At 51.7% G+C, this 12,661-nt stretch overlaps 3 protein-coding genes across 3 annotated transcripts; 2 read left to right on the top strand and 1 right to left on the bottom strand.

Annotated features, from left to right (window-relative positions):
• Positions 1–794: 794 nt before the first annotated feature.
• Positions 795–2,670, top strand: CPAR01_12232 (amino acid permease; the record flags this gene model as incomplete). The annotated part of the gene is made up of 3 exons (XM_060496490.1): positions 795–1,213; positions 1,290–1,583; positions 1,641–2,670. 3 exons carry the CDS (start codon positions 795–797, stop codon positions 2,668–2,670), a joined length of 1,743 nt encoding a protein of 580 aa, XP_060345275.1.
• A 1,750-nt stretch (positions 2,671–4,420) lies between these two features.
• Positions 4,421–7,225, bottom strand: CPAR01_12233 (uncharacterized protein; the record flags this gene model as incomplete). The annotated part of the gene is made up of 6 exons (XM_060496491.1): positions 4,421–4,593; positions 4,648–4,867; positions 4,922–5,247; positions 5,340–5,919; positions 6,007–7,044; positions 7,175–7,225. 6 exons carry the CDS (start codon positions 7,223–7,225, stop codon positions 4,421–4,423), a joined length of 2,388 nt encoding a protein of 795 aa, XP_060345276.1.
• A 986-nt stretch (positions 7,226–8,211) lies between these two features.
• CPAR01_12234 (uncharacterized protein) lies at positions 8,212–9,179 on the top strand (the record flags this gene model as incomplete). The annotated part of the gene is made up of 3 exons (XM_060496492.1): positions 8,212–8,365; positions 8,428–8,441; positions 8,730–9,179. 3 exons carry the CDS (start codon positions 8,212–8,214, stop codon positions 9,177–9,179), a joined length of 618 nt encoding a protein of 205 aa, XP_060345277.1.
• Positions 9,180–12,661: the final 3,482 nt, after the last annotated feature.

The raw sequence follows: 12,661 nt of genomic DNA on the forward strand, positions 1-12,661 counted from the left end.
TGGGCCCTGACTGAGAGACTGGACTGGCTTAACGGAGAGAATGGAGAAGCTGTCTGTGAGACACGGCCTTTACACACACATTCTCCCTCTATCTCTCCACAATCACCTGGCTAGCCTGCGAAGAACCGCGAGCGTGGTGCGGGTACCTTAGTCCCCGTAGTCTCCATTGTGGGCACGCATGTACACGCAACGTAAAAGAGATACCGAAAGATAGTGCGACCAACATCCAAAGGTAATACCAACAGTCAAAACAATGTAGAACTCCATAAGCACCATCCGTCTCCGACTACCACTCGGCGACGCCTACAGGGATCCTTGACGGGTGTATCTTAGCGCACGACGCCAGTGCCCCAGTCTTGCAGGCTCCATCAAAACCCCCAAGCAAGCTAGGCCAGGTCCAGCCCACGAACCTGCGAGCGACATGGGATGTATGTGTGAGCGACAGCTATGATTCTGCCTGTCTTGCCTCGCCCGCTGGTATGGCGCCGCCGGGTGTCAGTCAAAACGGGATGCGAGCTGCTACCTATGGACGGATACCCTTCCCTCATATGCGGCAGCCTCTCTATCGCGCCTCCGTCCCTGGTCCCGCGAGCCGGCGCTGAAATCTTAATTAAAGAACCTCGAACCCCCCTCCCTACTTCGTTGTGTACCTCGTTCTCTCTCACTTCTCTCCCATCCCTCTCGCTCCCAGAGCTCTCACTTGTCAATCCCCCACCCTTCTGTCTTCGCCCAAATCCAGAAGTAGAGTCTCATCCCATTCTGTGTACGACGCACTCAGTCGCCACACAGCAACAATGAGCGACGGCCTTGTCAAGCGGGCGTCCTCCTCGGAGGGCGCTCACGGCGGCCACGACATCGAGAAGACGGGCTACCAAACACAGACCTACGACGACAACCTCAAGGAGAATGTCCACATCCGCGGTCTCGAGACCAGCGAAGACACGAAGCTGCACCGTGGTCTCAAGGCCCGCCACATCACCATGATTGCCATCGGTGGTGCCATCGGTACTGGTCTCATTGTCGGCACCGGCAAGGCTCTCGCCCAGGCTGGCCCCGGCTCCGTCTTCATCTCGTACACTCTCGTCGGTTTCATTGTCTTCCTCGTCATGGCTGGTCTCGGTGAGATGGCTGCTTGGCTGCCCATCTCTTCTGGTTTCACTGGTTACGCCTCGAGATTCTGCGACCCCTCGCTCGGTTTTGCCCTTGGCTGGACGTAAGTCGCAATACCCCCTCCATTTCACCTCAATTCTCTCTTCGCACCAAGTGCTGACTATGATTTTGCCCTTCAGTTATTGGTTCAAGTACATTATTGTCACTCCCAACCAGCTCACAGCCGCCGCCTTGGTTATCCAGTTCTGGGTAGACCGTGAAAAGGTCAACCCCGGTGTCTTCATCGCCATCTTCCTCGTCGCCATTGTCTGCATCAACTACTTCGGTATCAGATTCTTCGGTGAATTCGAGTTCTGGCTCTCCAGTTTCAAGGTCGTCACCATTGTCGGAATCATCATCTTCTCTCTCGTCCTGGCTCTGGGCGGTGGCCCCGACCACGATCGCAAGGGATTCCGCTACTGGAAGAACCCTGGGTATGTCTAACTTACACCCTCCAAACCAACTCGTTTCCATAACTAACAACCTCCAAGTGCTTTCAGGGAGTACATCGACACTGGCGATGCCGGCCGCTTCTATGGTTTCTGGTCCTGCATGGTCAACGCCACCTTCGCCTACCTCGGTACTGAGCTTGTCGGTGTCACCGTCGCTGAGGCTCAAAACCCGCGCAAGACGATCCCCCGCGCGATCAAGCTCACCTTCTACCGTATCCTCTTCTTCTACTGCTTCAGTGTCCTCCTCATCGGCATGCTCGTTCCTTACAACTCTCCGGATCTCGCCTTCGCCAACAAAGCCCAGACCGGTGCCTCCGCCTCCCCCTTCGTCGTCGCTGCCACGCTCGCTGGTGTCAAGGTCATCCCCCACATCATCAACGCTTGCATTTGCATCTTCGTCTTCTCTGCATCCAACTCGGATCTCTACATCGCCTCCCGTACCCTCTACGGTCTTGCTTCTGACGGCTCCGCCCCTGCCATCTTCAAGCGCACTGACAAGCGTGGTGTCCCCATCTACGCCCTTGGCTTCTCCGCCATGTTCGCCCTTCTGGCTTTCATGAACGTGTCCAACGACTCCAAGGCTGTCTTTGGCTACTTCGTCAACCTCACCACCATCTTCGGTCTCTTGACCTGGATCTCGATCCTCGTCACCCACATCTGGTGGTGCAAGGCCCGCAAGGCTCAGAACATCCCCGACGAGATCCTGCCCTACGTCGCCCCCGTCGGCATCTGGGGCTCTTACGGCGCTCTGTTCCTCTGCATCATCATCGCCCTCACCAAGAACTACGATGTCTTCACTGGCGGCGACTTTGGCAAAGAGAAGTACAAGACCTTCATCACCGGCTACCTTGGCATTCCCCTCTACCTCATCCTCATCTTCGGCCACAAGTTCTACTACAAGACCCGTGGCGTCAAGCCACACGAGGCCGACTTCTACACCGGAAAAGATATCATTGACCGCGAGGAGGAGGAGTTCCTCGCTCGCAAGGCTGCCGAGAAGGAGGCCAACGGTGGCAAGGGCGGCAAGGGAGGTTGGTTCTACAAGACCTTCCTTTCTTGGCTCTTCTAGACGCGTTGAGTGAGGTGAGAGGAAATGGGAGTCTGTGCATTTTTCATGAATATCATGTCTTGCGAATATACCATGGCGTGTTGGCCCGCCCACTAGCTACATAGATGTCAAAATCTAGACCAAAGGAATATTGTCTACTCTGCGCAAGATACCTATAACTTGACCTCTTTGCATGCTCTCTTCCGTAAAGTGATGTTGCGCTGGCAATATTTTCTCGTACAACAACGGCTTAAGAAAAGACCGTTCATCAAATCCGGTGGGGCTGCCATTAATCCACCCACGATGACTCACACTCGTTCAAGCTCCATAAATCCCAGCCTCGCCTCACCGAAGCATCCGCCTTTAAACAGGTTGCCTCAAGCACAATAGCTCAGGGGTAGAGCGCTGGGCTCATAACCCAGAGGTCCCTGGATCGAAACCAGGTTGTGCTATCACTTTTGAACTTTTGTTCCCTCGGACGATATTGCCTATTGCGAGGCCTGAGTTGGTGTTTGCAAGGCTTATGAGATGTGCTGGCAGCATCGGCGCACGAGGTGTGTTGAGAACGATACTTCGTTTTCGGTGCGTGTAGATAGGAACTCGCGTCTTCGTTTACATAGTGCTAGTACCTTTGCCGGCGTGCCGGAACATAAGGCACGCAGCGCGTTCTGGTGGTAGAGATAGCCGCACGAGTATGGTGGTGTCCTAACGTTGTCGCGTGCTGTCCTGTTCATCGTATTCTAGCATGATTTGCGGATTACCTACTTCTGAATAAGGTACCTTCAGCAGTCACTCAGCTAGCTAAGGCACCTCACGTCGAGGATTGTCTCCAGTGCTTCGCTTGCCCAGCTGCACGAGAGGTGTCTCTTCAAAGGATACGAATGAGAGACTCACCATGAGTTCCAGCTTGAGCTCGCCGCATGAAGCCATCAAAATTTTGACTTCACCCGGAGGAAGATCAATTAGGCCATTGACAACAGCTTGGAGTCTCATGCCGACGGCTAAAAAAGTATTGCCCGAAGGATGATTTCCGAGGGGGTCGAAATAAATAACTTGATTACAACAGATAGTACTGTGCTAACAGTTGTCAGCCATGACAGGTGGTATTCGTGATATTCTCAATGAAGGTCTCAGGCATCATGTTGGGAGAGATTGTCTCTAAGGTGCCCCTGAGACTACTGACAGGTAAGCCGCCCAAGGCTGACAAGCACGCCGCAGTTGTCCGCCTGGGTCTGCTTCAACTAGGTTGACGAGCTACCAGTATGCAGCTACTTGATCATCTCTGGAGGTTGATGAGGCCAGCATGGTAGGGGAAGCAAGAATACATATGCCCAATACTTTCGAGGGGAATATTTTTAGCATGCTAGGATAATTCTAGATACTACGCGTGCGGCAAGGTTGAAACGGCAAAGTTTGATAGGAGCCACAGAAGCGCGCGTGCGACTTTTGCTATGAGTACCTTACCATTCACCCACGCTGCATTTGTGTTGGAATATACCTATTCTAGAGAGCCAACCAACATGACTAGAAGGGACCTACCTCATTTGTAAGGCCCAACATTGGTGTCTCGGATTCAGAGCCATATATAGGACTTCTGTTCAAACCAGGTGCGGGCAACTTGAGTTTTGATTCTATTCGTCGTCGTCGTAGTTCATGCCATGATAGCTTCATGTCCAAATGCAGGGTACCTCCCACTAAAATGACCAGTCCTATCCTTCCTCGTGTATTCCATGCAAAACCATCACCAACGCGCCTCCATTCGTCAAAACATTCATCGCAATTTCGTCGCTTTCCGCGGCTTGAACGCCGGCTCAGCCGGTGGTTGCTGCTTTGCGATAATGTTATCCACGCGGTCCCATATACTTTTCGGACTCCAATCGCTATCAAACATCTGAGAAATCCAGTGAAACGGATCTCCGGGGGACGATTGGTTGGTACAATGGCCTGCCAAAGAGTTAGTCAAGCTGAAACATAAGTGTTGGCAGCGTTTTCACTTACCAGCATTCTTCATGTCCCTCCAGGTCTGCCTGCAAAATCCTTCATGTCTGTCTTGCAAGCCAGTCCAAAACCATCGGGCAACATGGTCTCCCAGGAAATCGTCGGCAGCGCAGTATGATTCGGGAGCGCGTCGGTAATATTGCCAATGAAGCAGAAGGATGTTTGCGCTCTTCTTCGCAACTTCGCAATATTGCTGGTAGGACTTTTCTTTATCTTCTTTCTGTAGTCTTCATCAGCAAAGAGTCCTCAAGCTGTATAGACGACCGCGTAATACCTCTTTTGCAGCGCAGAAGGAGGGGCTTTTCTTGTAGTGTTCCGTAGTCGCATCAAGCTCGTGGAGCATGATGAACGTCACGAGATAAACCGTGAAGAAGGATGTTCGAATCTTCTTGCAGCAGAGTTTCTCAAGGTCTTCAAGAATATGCTCGTGGTACTTGACCAGTCGCAGATGAGCCATAGAACGAAGTTGCGAGGTAGTCGTTGGCGGGGTGGGAATTCTGTCGATCAAAGGGTGATATTCGTCTTTGGCTGGTGTCATGCCTAGGCAATTTTGACTCTTCGGATCTTTGTTGTAGATCCATGAAGGGCGTGTCAAGATGCCTAGCGAAGGAGTCTTGTTAGAACATGTAACGCCACATTTTCACAACTTAATTGATGCAGAAACCTGGATTCAGAGTGGGAAAAGCACTCACGCTGGGCGAAACGGAACTTGAATAAGTTGAGTAACAGACGCCGGTCGATGGGATGTTGGTCACAATCGTTGTAGTACTCCACTGCCGCTTTGTAGTGTTTCGAAATGAGCTGGTCGGTATCACCTCGATAGGCTTGCTCCTCCCAGCCCTTCACCGCGTTGGCCTCGATGTAAGCTTCCAACTGCTCCCTCGACGAACTCACACTGGCAAGAGCATACGGTTCGAGTTTCGTCTCTTCTACCTCGCCCTTGTATTCGTTCATCCAGAAGTAGTTGATTTGGTCCGTCGGCATGGACTCTTTGTCGAACTTGCGAACCCGGATATTCATCGGTACAGAACACAGTCCCCGCGTTACGAGTTGGATGTCATGTTCACCTTCGTCAACCCACTTCTCGATCTCGATTATCTTGGCGGGAAGACCCAGCTTCGTGTCGATTCCAGCGTAATTGACATTGTAAAGGACGACATCGGCGAGTTTGGTTCGTATGCACGGCTGGCGGTGAATGACTTTTGAAGAAGTCAAGTCGACTTTCGCACAAGTCAAGCAGGGCCCATCGCGATTTGCCGCGTCAACTTCGCACTAATATCGCATGGTCAATATCGAGGATCCCATCTTCTTTGTAGCAATCGACCTTGCTAATCTTGGAAGAGGACATAGCCAACTCACCTTGAGACGCTGCATACGACATCGAATACACGCGCCAATTTTGCGGGTGTCGGCCACAGCGCGTCGATCCTCGTCCGTCAGTACGCGTTTCCGTCGACCAGCTGACTTTGTCTCTCGTCCTTGACTGAAGATTTGTGACTCGGTGTCTTTTGGCCGAGGGACAATTTCCAACAGCCGGCCACCCTCATCCCTTTCTTTTGCTGCCGAATTCCGCGCTGGCTTATGGTAGAGAGAAGGCTTGGAGGACATTTCAGAAAGTGACTTGACTCCACGAGCGTTTCCCGGTTGTTCTGGTGGCTCAAGCGGACTCGACTTGTTTGTCGGAGAGGTCAAGCACTGCTTCCAGGCTTGCTTCTGAGACCGCGATTGTTTGTTGTTGATTCGACTATCGCCTTGTGGACTAGGCAGAGAAGGAATTTCAGGTTGCTGATGAGGCACGGCGCCCCGCGAAGTCGGGTTGATTGAAGTTGGCTGAGGGAGTTCGGCAGATAACGGGAAACCGCGATGGAGCAGACGATTCTCTTGAGGCGAAACAATATCCTCTGGACTAGCAGAACCGTAAGATAGAGTTGTTGATCTCGGCGGAGATGGTATTTGCAAGCTCGCCGTAGTCGAAACGCGTTCCTCGGGAACCTCCCAATGATTCATCCGCCCATCGTGGTTGAAGTGTTGACCATTTAGAGAGACCACTCGGTCGATAGTTTGATTCTCTTGCGGCCGAGTACCATCGTTCTGATGCACGAAGCAGCTGTAGACCAGGCCGACCGACCATGGAACTCTAGGCGGAAGAGTGCTTGTTTGCTGAATTAACCCACCCGATGAGCCATGATCGAGGGAGGATGGAGCTGGAGTCCAGCTAACAGCGTGAGGCGCGTCGACATTGTAGGGCCCATTGATGGCTTGGTGAAAACATTGCGGACTGTTCTGGTTTTCAAGAGTGCCATACTGCCAGTGGCCCTGAGTTGCCGAGTCTCTGTGTTGGCAATCATAGGGCGCCGCGTAGACAGAGCATTCAGCATCGTACAAAGTCTTGGTGCTCTGAATTCTGATTAGTCATTTTCCTTCTCCCTTCTCGTTTGACTCAGACCGTCTTTTCACGGTTCTAGGAAGAAGGTAGCCTGGGCAGAATTACTGCGAGAGTTATTGAGCTGGGTCAGGAATGGCTTACAAAGACGAGGGGGTCACAGTGCTCGGACCATTGAGCTCCTGAATCCTCCATCTTTTGGTATCAAATCGAGTGACTGCAGTTATCGCAAAGAGCAAGTGGTTTTCTTGGGTGTGGCATGAACCGGTGATGCACGAGCAAACCGAATTCTCAATCGAATGACCGGGAGAATTCGACGACAAGGGTAAGGCGCACTTGGCTTGTGTTCCCACCCGTTAATCGACTGTCAGATCTCGTGACTCGATGCTGCTCGGGATAATGTTGAAAAAGGATTGGCTTGAGAAGATATACAAGTCGGACAAGTGGGTGTCTCCGAAGGCAAGATACCGATGGAAAACTGTAGCTTGAAGCATCCGAAGTCTATTTTTCTTTGAAAAATACATGTATGGTAAGATAACGCGGTTCTCCATCCCGCTTTAATGACATTTTGCTATCTTGGCGGCTCCCCGCTTCGAGGATCTACACCATCGTTCTTGAAGACTAGCCATGATATCCCACTACTTCTCTGTCTTTCCCAGCATTCAGGGAGACATTTCTTCTTCCTGTATGCGGATTGTGGGCATGCAACGGCATCCCTGTTTGTAGTCATAAATCATCCAGCGGTTGACCAAGCATGCTCGCCTGTGTAGGCTGTGTCTGACGGGGGCGGCGCGAGAGCATTACCGGCGGCGCTCCCTACTGCCGTATCTTTGGACTTTAGGCCCACCACAGGCGTAGACATCGAATCGAGTGACGTACCAGAGGACGTGGACGAATCCAAAGTTGACCCGGATTTACCGGAAATCTGTGGCCCATCAAGACCACCTTTTAGCTCGCGCGTACGTTAATCTTGCGACTGGGGTTAGTGCGTGGGCGTTGAGCCTGTGGAGGATTCGAGATCCTGCGGCGGATAGGCTGCATGAAGGCGATACCAGGGTGCAGGCCCAGCATCCGGCCGTTGATTCCACATCAGGGAGCAAGCAATCTGAACCCCGGTATTAAACCAACAAGGCGCTCTCCGGGGAAGTACGGATGCTTACAATCTCTAGAATACCCAAGACATGATCTTTACCGCGGACCCTTACCGCGTTCTTGATCATGTGAGTCTGCAACTTACTACACAAAGTGACCTAGCTGGTTCGCATTTGAGTTCTCGCCGAGGGTGGACGCAACCCGAGGATGGGGCCGCCATCCACCCTCGATCGCCGTCAAGGAGTACTTCGCGCTGACATACTTTTCTTAAACGCACTGTGCGTCTTACTCTCCTTCTGGTCTAGGCCGTCTGGAGAAGGTCTGTCTTGGTCTGTCACATTTCCCCGGTCCGATGGACCTGTCGGCTCGTAGACGAAGGTTGAAGGACCTAGAAGCAATGCGGAGGCGCACTTACCAGGCCAAGTCGCTATCACGAAATAGGAAAATGCTTTTAAGCGCTAGTAGGTTCTAGATTTGAGGCTATGGACCGCGGGAACAGGTGGATATTCTATGAATATGTCTGTTGGGCTGAGACTGCGAGGGCTATTCCGTGGATGTGGGTGGTGATAGAGCCCTCCCGAGATTCGAGATAACTAATGAGACACAGCCAGATTCACGTAGCGAAATTTTTCTTAGTCCTCTTTTCGTCTCAAGTCACATCACTCGGTGGATAAGTAGCACACGATACCTCGAAGGCAGTTGGACGTTTGATTGTACCGATTTCACAGGGCGCATACCCGGGAACGCGGCCTCGGAGAAATATTCGGCGGCCACAACTAACCGAATCCAAAAAGATCAAGATCCATCAGGTACTGTCCCATCTATTCACTGCACGTTCTTGGCGCCATTATTGGTCTCATGTTACGAATGCATTAATAGATGGGGGGTCAAAGGGGAGAGGGGGAGGGGAGTAGCTCTCCATTCCAAAGCCTCAACCTACGCCCGTTGCGGGTTGGCGACTTTCTTCACGAGGTTAAAAAGCCGTCTACCAGTGAATGCTCAAACGGGGATGGCCCTTATCCCCATTGAGAGTCGTTTCCTCCGCAAGAGTCGCTGACGACCTGGCCGCCTGCACGCTTCAAGGTGAACGATTTAAGAGAGCCGAGTCTGGGATCGTTCGAACATTTAGAGGGTTCACTTGGGCCGCATCGGGAGCTGAGTTGAACCCTTACGAGTTTGAGGACGTCGAGAGACGGGAAGCTGGACTCTAACCCAAAGTAGCGCTGTACAAGAAGTATGAGAACTTACGTGAGGTGCTTAATCGAGTACACCGAGGCATCGTCCGTTTTTTTTTAACGTAATATATCTACGGCTGGGGCAGTATGCTCGGAAATATTCTCGTAACAAAACATGCCACTATGATCACCAATGATTGCTGGGTCTGAAGCGCCTATATAGAGTACATGGAGCATGGAGGAACGCCCGCCCCCCCGTATTTGGTTTTGAGGGTTTGCGGCGGACCCCCGATTCCTGAGCTGTGTCTGCTTCAGTCGAGAACCTGAAGCTGTTGTTCTCATCATAGCAGCATACATTCTGAGTCCACTAAACTCAATGTCTCCATCTGGAGCTTAACGCGAGAAAGTATTCCTAGAACATTCCCAAGAATCAGACTGCACACCCCTCACGAGCCTCCTTTAGCTGACTGTCTATGTTGCCCAAGGTCTGATCTGTGACGAGCCATCCGGCTGCAGCATGCAACCTTACAAATAGCCTACTTGAAACGAAACCTATTTCCTTGAAATTGACCTGACAGCGCTCTTCAGCCCCTACCCGACACCCTGTCATGCCGTTGTCTCGAGGCTTCAAGACACTGAATTTCAGATAGCGACTACCTAGTCACCAGAAAGAGACGACAATGCATCTGTGAGCCCACAGGATAGCCTATAACTCTTCGGCTTGGGCAGTCGCAAATTCACGAGTTTCCGATTATTATCTCCGTAGTCTTTTGAGAATCGAAGAGACTCGAGCCATGAGCTCATTCTCAACCACACAGCATCACCCCAATGGGCGCTAATACTTAAGCCCTACGGACTCGGGAGCCCTGACACCACACGTAATTTACATGTGGGCAATACTGTCTAGGACCCTTCACCCACTAGAGCCCATAGTGTGACAGGTGTCGCCGAAGGTTCCGAACAATACGAAGTGAGGATTAAGGGGCGCCGGGGTCGCACAACAGTAGACTGTCTCAAGAGTCGGCAGCTGAAGAAAGACTTCCACTAGCTTTGTGGCTTGCGGTGAAACAGAAAGCGGTCAGAATGATCTTGGCCATGACAGGTACTTCGTGCCTATCCGTGGACATCGTGAGGCCGGAACGGCCGGTCAGCAGCCCGGATACTGATGGACTGAATTTCCTGGCAACAGTGCAAGGATTCGAGGAAGTAGAATTCCCAAGTGCCTAATCACTTGCCTACTTAACCATCATGGAGGCTCACTACCTTGAACTAGGCACATACTATTCATGATCAGCCTACAAGCTATACGTGATGGGGGCCTGGAAGCGACCCTGAGATTTGGCGAAAATAATGTCTTATGCCTAGGTTACCCATCAGTCAGAGCGTCCTCAGGAAAGCCAGAGCAAGTTCAGTATTTTCTATATGAACTCATATTCAGAGGACACGCTGGCGTTTTCCGAGGAGAAAACCAAGTGACAGACGGAGGCCAAGCTTCTGCGAAGTAATCTTGATGATGTTAGTCCCGGCGAGGATCGTCCTGCCACAGCATCTGCGCCATACCCCTAGTGACCCCTAAAACGAAAAGGTAGCATGAAACAAAGGCAGTGAAAGCCCATGATGTAGAAGCTAATGTAGATGAGCTTTGTTCTACGGTTGGTTTGAGGCCGGCATGCAAAGAGGGGGAACCTACACAATGTGAGAGTGAGGAAGCCGGATTGCTCCGCATGACAGCGCAATGTCTTCTCGTTCAAGAGGCTTATTTTCTCATGAGAGCGAAGCTAATGCATGTAAATCCAAGAGTAGTTCGGGCCAATTGTGTCACATATCAGATCTCAACTCCCTTCCACAGTGCCGTCGTAGATGCTAAGTATCATGCTGACGGTAATTTACTCCCCAGTGGACTGAGCACAACCGGCCGCCACTGTCTGTAGTTTTGACCAGGCCCATCGTCCCAGCCATATCTTCATATTGTCCTTGTAAGAATTGGGTGGTATGCGTGGCAAGCTACACTGAAGGGGAGAGGAATGGATGCGAGGGCGATCTTGGCATCGGCGCATCGTACAGGGTCGAGTCTCAAACAGCTGCATCACGGTTGTTATCACGGAGACTTACTAAGATCCTTGCATGCAGATGCTGCTTGAAATGGTGAGGCCTCTTTAAGCAAGAGAGCCGAAAAGTGACTGAAGTACAAGGAAAAACATCCAGTTCTTGTCGGGTTGAGTGGTGGAGATATACTTGTGTGACAAGGCCCTGTCGTCACCGCGCCACTGGCATTTAGCTGAAGTGGCTTGTTTAGCGGTGGGGTGTACAAATCCAAGAGCATCAACGCGTCCCAAAGATTTGATGGCGGCCCAGGGAATTGGAGTGCGCCCTAGACATGTACCAGCGGTGCCAGCCTTCTTTTCCTCTTTCCCCCTCTCGGACCTTTAGTTTCTTTTTCTGCCCGAGACCTAGTGTCAAATAGACACTGTAGGAGAGAACACTGTGTAGCATCTCACGTCCGGATAAGGGATGGGTGTGTTTCCTCCTTTTCCAGCCTGCCAACATCAGTGTCACACGTGTCCACTGTCGAGGTGATGGGACAACACTAAGAAGAGAGGCGAAGTAAGGGCCGGGGCGAGGCACGAAGGCCCGGGGCGGCCCTGGTGGCACAGAGATATTGCTTATTTCGCCGCCAGCCACGAGTCCTCCGCCAAACTTGGCCGGGCAGAATGGCTGGCTTCTTGCTGCATCCATCACCCTTGAGGTCTTCTTGTTCGGACTTAGGTCTCTTTTTGCAGCCCTATCAGAAATGTGCCATTGGCAGCGCCCTTGATGCAGATGTTAGCAGCTGTGCTAGGATCATTGATCTCTCTTCATCTGCTGTGATGTTTCCCCCAGCCTGGATCCGAGGTGCCAAGCATGCATGATGCAAGCTGATATCAATACTTCACATGCCTTTGCACTATTGTAACCGACGCCAATGTCTATCTTACGAGGAGACGCAGAGCGGTGCCCTGTTTGTCCAAAGGTATTCAGAGAAGTTAGTTATAGGTAGTCGAATAATTATCATCAAGTTGATTGCAGTAACGTTGCTCCCGTGAACTGGGACTACGAAGACCATGCCGTGCCTTCACCCCCGAAGCCAGGCTCCGTGCCTGTAACCTTCTCGGCTGAATACAAGTAGCCTTGGAATTATGCTTGATTCAGAAGACAAAATCTCACCGGAGGTGAGTCCAGCTCCCCGACTTTCAATGCCAACCTGGTTTGGAACTATCACGCGAATGAGACAATAAACGACGTGAGGACTAGGCAACGGCCGTAACCACCTATACTGACGCTCAGCCTAAGGCAGCAGCTTAACATGCACTCCCCATTTCAGCAT

This window comes from Colletotrichum paranaense (assembly GCF_030867605.1).
Source record: "Colletotrichum paranaense strain IMI 384185 chromosome Unknown Scaffold_10.1, whole genome shotgun sequence".
In the NCBI taxonomy this organism is placed as follows: Eukaryota; Fungi; Ascomycota; class Sordariomycetes; order Glomerellales; family Glomerellaceae; genus Colletotrichum; species Colletotrichum paranaense.